Source organism: Copadichromis virginalis, linkage group LG4 (assembly GCF_057382275.1).
Source record: "Copadichromis virginalis isolate Kocher_CV1m ecotype Utaka linkage group LG4, C_Virginalis_male_GT1.1, whole genome shotgun sequence".
Taxonomy (NCBI): Eukaryota; Metazoa; Chordata; class Actinopteri; order Cichliformes; family Cichlidae; genus Copadichromis; species Copadichromis virginalis.
Genome location: NC_140621.1, coordinates 23,591,609 through 23,597,608, shown reverse-complemented (window position 1 = coordinate 23,597,608; position 6,000 = coordinate 23,591,609). Strand labels below are relative to the sequence as shown.

Below are 6,000 nucleotides of genomic sequence, written 5' to 3'. Positions count from 1 at the left end.
CTTTGTCTTCAGTGCACATCTGGAACAAATTGTTGCATAATTTGTACCCATGTTTTCACAAAACACTGCAGGCAATGGCCCAGAGGAAAATATCAAACAAATAAGCAGAGTTTTATTTAGCCTTGATTTTAGACATCGCTTGTTTGAAAGGAAAAAAAAGCAACAAGGTTTTAATCTTCCACAGATCACAGAACTTCTGTTTTTTGAGGGTTTTTTGTGTTTTCAGTTCAGATAAACACGTTTCAACTTTAAAACATTTCGACTATCTACATTAATTAAAGCCCGAGAAGAAACAATATGTAACTTTATCAATCCATGTACTCAGAAACAGCTCGTATGCGCGAGGACAATTTAGCATTTCCTGCAAATATTTAGATGGGATTGATTTGTTTAACTTGTGTTTTTGCAGCTGAAATGTTTACCCAAACTACTTTGAAGGGTCTTGTGTGAAATTACACATGGACTGCTGAACATGATGGAAAGAATAGGGAAGAAATATGCAGACCATTCATCAAAGATGGTGTTTTTTTCCCCCCACAGAAGCAGCAGGATTGTGACTTTTTTTTTGCTTCCTATCATTTACTGCTTTACAAAGTCATTAATAATAAGAAACAATCACTTTTCAGCCAGTTCTTTCCCATGACACTATGACACACGGCATCAAAATGGAACACAAATCCAGCTGCATCTTAGCCTTTGTGACCCCAGATGTTCTCCCTTTGCACTGCATCCCAACAGTTACATCCTGCTGGTTCCTGCATGCCTGCTCCATTGAGAAAGTCATTTCTATTGATTTGCCTTTCCAGGCATCATTTAATATGATACATATTCACTTGTGAATATCGACCTTTCCCTGCTGTCCTGACATTTCTGCCATAAATACTTTGAAATCAAGCCCGTGAAAAGATATGAAATGTTATAAGGGTAAATAAGGCCTGGTTTTAAACAGTAACAGAAGGGGAGGGTGGATTTTATAAGGGCAAATGTTCTTTGGGACTTGTGTGTTCGTTCAGGACACAGAGGGCATGATTCAAATTCAAGGCTGCCCTCAAGTGGAAGTTATAGTCACAGCCATATATGTGGCTGACTGGCAACATTTAAACCATAATTTGATTTAGCCATCGATTTGGGGAAAGTGCATTAATTAGCAGCATAAAAGTGCACAATAAACCATTTGCAACGGAAAAAAATAGCACGCCTGTCTTTGCAGCACAATGGCCAGTGATCCTTATCACATACTGCCACCTGGTGGTGTCATGTTAAAACTATGATATGCTTCAGTGCTCTATTTAAACGAAACAGAATACAACAGTCAGCATTGTGACAATTCGGTCTTTATTACAGCTTGGTTAAATGGCATTGATAGAAACCTTAACTCAGTCATTCTAACAGAGTGCCAAAGGAAAATGGCAAAACAAATAAACAAAATTAGAAACACAATACCCACTATACATTTAAATATGTACAACTTTGATAAATAAACCAATACTGTCTAGAATTATGATTGTTTTGCATTTTTGCTTAATCCTCTAGGAGTAGTGCGCTGGGAAGAGCAGAGAGGAGAGGAGGAGACCAGGAAACAGGACGGCTGGGGGTGGGATTAGGGACAGCAGGCACAGATGAGATGAGAGACAACTGTGGAGCAGTCGAGACGATGGCTTGGTGTACAAATCAGACCCTATTTGTTTAACTGTACCCTCAAAACTAGTTTTTGCTTTTTTGGTGCCTCGCTAATCAGCCATTCTGCCCTCTCTCTCTCTCCATATATATATATATATATATATTTTGGTTCACCACAGTACATTCTTCAGTATTGTTTCACCTGGCACACTGGATCCTGAGACAGGGACTAAGACAAGGATCGGACTGTTTCTATAATACAAACTTTTATTTCTGCTCCTTTATAGCAATATTCATAAACTACAGTGTGTCTTAAACATAACGATGAATGAGGCTGTGCTGAAAATGTTGTTTAATTATAACAGTAAAAGCAAACCTCTAAAGAAGCGTGACAGGTGGGATGAGTGGAACAAAGGAAGAAAAATATATATCTAAATTACTTTTGCTAACCAGCAGCATTTCTCATCACATTTCATCTAGGGCACCAGGCACTGTGCAGCAGTAAAGTAAGTTTTCTGACATTTCAATGACTTTTGCATGATACGGGAATATAATGATTTGGTTTTAGAGTCGAAGTGAGACAACGAGGGGGGAAAAAAATGGGCCGACTTTTTGCTTCTCCCCCCCCCCAAATCCTCAGACCTCAAAAGCCCAAAGCGATAGACAGGCCCATAATCCCCGGGATGCATCCCCTCCCAGACAAGCAGACGCCTTCTCTGCAGTTTCACATACAAACACAGCTCAGCCCGGGCCTCCGTCGTGCCTTTGAATGCATCTCTTGAGTTGTTTACATGATCCAAGTCAACCCACCCTGTAAAGTCTCTGAACATGGTAGCAATCTCCTGAGTGGCAACTTTTTTTTCTCCTTTTTTAAAAAAAAAAAAGTTTGTTTTCTTTTTTCTATTAACAAAAGAAAAAAAAATCACTAACAGTTGGCAAATTATAACCCTCCCTCCCTCTCATAGCAGCCCCTTTACAGCTTCTATCTGAACATTTTATTCTACAAAAGCAAACAACAAAAGGCTCGAGAGGACTTGACAGTAAAAGCTGTAAAAATAGACACGTATTACCAAAACATATTAAAGCACGTCAGAAAAGATCTTTGCTTTTCTTCCACACAGTGAGGAATATTCTGGTTGGGGTGCCACACTCGGTCAGACCTGCTGAGTTAAAACAATGTGTGCGACGGGGGAGGACTCCATGAAAGTATGCTTGTTGTGATGTTGCGTATGTATGCAGTGTATATGAGAACTGTGTTGTTTTAACGTGTCTTCAAAAGGGACTCTGAGTTGCACAGTAACACTCCCTTCCGGTCTCATAGACAGAGCACATATAAAAGCTGAGAGAGAAAGCAACACATTCAGACAGGAGGTTAGAGGAGGCGCTCAGCCCAGACTCTTATCTAAAAACCCAGCATGCTTTCCTGTTTTTTGTTTTCTGGCCTGCAGAGTCCAAAAGTCAGACCTGTTGTGTATCCTAGAGAAAAGCCTTGGGGAGGTCAGAGGCAGACCTTGGTCATGACCTCTGCAATGGCCCAGGAAGGGCAAACAGACCCCGCGCCCCTTATTCTGTCAAATGCAACGTCCGGAGAGCCGAGTGCCCCTAATGTCTCTTCATGGATGACACCTTCTTCTTCCTGGCTGCCAGCATCTCGTAAAAGGGGTCCCTGCTGATGGCAGCTCTGTGGGTGCAGAAGCAGAGAAAAATGTCAGCAAAATTTCATAAAATGTGCAAACTGACGCACTCATAAAACACTAATGTTAGACACGGCTCAGCTGAGCAAGAAGGTCAAATTTTTCTCTTTTTTGTCTGGAAAAAAAACATTCTTAGGATGAGTCTAATTAAAGTCATTTGGAAGGCAAAATTCTTCTTCTGTTTAATTCATTCATTTAGGAGCTAGTCAGCATAATCAGACTCAATATACTGTTCTGTACTTTTAAAAGAGCGAGGACAAGAAATCAAAATCTGTTTAGAAAAATATGTGCCTCTGAAAACAAAATATTTTGGGAGAATTAAAAGAAATGTGAAAAACGGACAAAGATTTTACACAAATATGTTCAGATTTAGCAGCTTTAAAAGTCGTTTCATTGCTTTGCATGGCTTTCACAGATATCAGCAGAAAATAATCCACCCAGTAGCGGTTTTTGATATGGGCGACACGGGCGGTTGCCCGGGGCGGCATCACGGGCATCGGAAAAAATTTTTTTTTTTTAAATTTGCAAAATTAAAACCAAGAGGAGGAGAAACGAAAGATACAGGTAAGCAGATGTGTCATTGGATAATGGCGGGTTATGTATCCTGAAACAATCAGAATAATACTTTTTTAATCCCTAAGGAAATAATGTGGGTTACAGTTGCTCCAAGAAGAATTGGTAAAAATAGTAACAAACAATACATTATGTTACAGATTTTAATTACAGCCAAACAGGCTAGGACCGCCACTGAATCCACCAATAGTGTTTTTGTACATTTCAGGGCACCTTACAACTGAAAGGTAAAAACTGATTTGTTCTCACTCTGTGGTTGGGTCACTCTTCCACTCTTTAACACCTCTGGGTGTTAAACCCTTATTTCTATTTTCTGAAGAGAGCAGTTTCTGTCACATTTAAGGACTGCAGACTCCAGAACAAATGAGTTTCAATCAGAAGTTAGTGAGGGTGTTTTCTGCCTATACAGCTTACTAGGACTACTCTTGGAAAAACCCTAAACCTTTATTTATATAAACGGAGCTGTCAAAATGTATCATTCAGGAGATCAAATGTTGACTTTAATGGGAGAAAGAGTCAAAAACTCATGTTTTGACATGTGGTGACATTCACTGCCATCACTGAAATTAAGCTACCTCAAAAGAGGTAAAGTAATTAAAAACATATAAATTACTTGATGCTTTTCATCCAATCTTCTTTCTCCTCAGCTGTGGGGGCTGAGATGCGGTAGAAGGTGTGGTTGCCCTCCACGACCCGTCCGTCAGCCTCAGTTTTGCATGCCTTTATCACCTGGTCCTTGCTGTCAGGTATGAAAAGCTCAAAGCAGTTCTACAGAAGTGATGATGATTTAAGTTAGAAATGACAATGCCACAAAAATAACTATTTTAAAAATAACTGTTGATTAAAAATGCTATTTTGAGTCTCTAACTGTGGGTAATCCACAGATGAACCACTAGAGGGAGCTGTACGTACAGGCTTCTTGTCCTCCACCTCCTTGATACTCAGGTTCTCCAGTGGGATGATTCCTCTTGGCTCTTTGTCCTGCACAAATATAAAATGAGAGCACTGCACGAAGGAGCAACAACAGCAAAGGAGGGTACTCTAACAGAAAAACAACTGTACTCACTGTGGTGTACTCGAAGTAGTACAGACAGTTGTCTGTGAGAATGAACCACCTCCTCTTCCAAGTTTTAACTCGTCCCCCTGTTGAGCACACAGCAAGCATCAGAAATGCTCAGCAAGAGAAAGCGATATGGAAAGAGAAACGAGCACCAAAGCACCGTATCAAGCAGCAGACAGGCAGACAGATGTATGAGCAGACAGACAGATGACGGCTCCAGAGGACTCCCTTTACCTAAGGAACCCCACAATCCACCCTAATCCACGTCCATGCCATGTGCTCCCCATCACCACACCACTTGTAGCTATAATAACTATTTTATCATTTTGCTTGTATTTGTTGATTTATGGGCCTGATTGCTATTTTCCAGTCTGATATACTGTTCATATGATAAAGAAACTCCTTATAGGTGATAAATGCATATAAAAACTACCCAGAGTTTACATCTGGGGATTGAGTTGAAAGCTGTTTGCTACTTTTCAATCATATTTTGACATGACTGAAAAAACTGGCATCTCCTCTCTTGGCTCAACACCATTTTACTCAGAGGGCTAGAGAGCCAGAATCAATAGGGAGCATACAGATCTATATGCTCTGCATTCACTAAGCTTGATGAACCACGTATGTTACTGGGCAACAGTTAAAAAGCTGCAAAATCCATATATAAGGGCTGAACATAGAAAGTGAGGAGGGACTGTGGATTAAGTTCTCTTCTTCATTTTAAAGTGCAGCAGGGGCTCATTACTTGACTCTGCTCTTGTTGATCTCTAGCTGAACTCTTACCCCCTTTGTCACCCTGCTTCCTGTGAGGGGAAACATGATCGCAGTACCAGATGGCAGCCACACTCTGGGAGGATAGGATGCCAACGAAGAGAGAGGCAGGAAGCTCAGTGCCTGAAGTTATGCTTAGTCTCTCCACAGGCATTTCAATCTTAAATATCCTGTTTGGGCTTAGTTAAGCAATTTTGCATCTATATAGAAACAGTATTTAGTTATTGGGGAGGGGTCCTTCTAACGATGACAGTCATAAGCCTACTAAGCCAAGTCTAGACT

The 6,000-nt window shown here is 40.5% G+C and overlaps 1 protein-coding gene across 3 annotated transcripts in view; it reads right to left on the bottom strand.

Moving 5' to 3' along the window:
• Positions 1–1,318: 1,318 nt before the first annotated feature.
• The window catches only part of cyth1a (cytohesin 1a), a 41,231-nt gene continuing 36,549 nt past the window's right edge, over positions 1,319–6,000 (bottom strand). For 2 of the 3 annotated variants that reach the window (XM_085454311.1, XM_085454309.1), the window contains exons 10-13: positions 4,954–5,032; positions 4,800–4,868; positions 4,501–4,655; positions 1,319–3,301 (exon numbers count right to left, since the gene is read on the bottom strand). In XM_085454311.1, coding sequence (XP_085310437.1) covers positions 3,223–3,301; positions 4,501–4,655; positions 4,800–4,868; positions 4,954–5,032 — 382 coding nt within the window. In that variant the 3' untranslated portion in view covers positions 1,319–3,222. The remainder of the gene's footprint in view (positions 3,302–4,500; positions 4,656–4,799; positions 4,869–4,953; positions 5,033–6,000) is intronic. The other variant, XM_085454308.1, reaches the window with a different exon arrangement.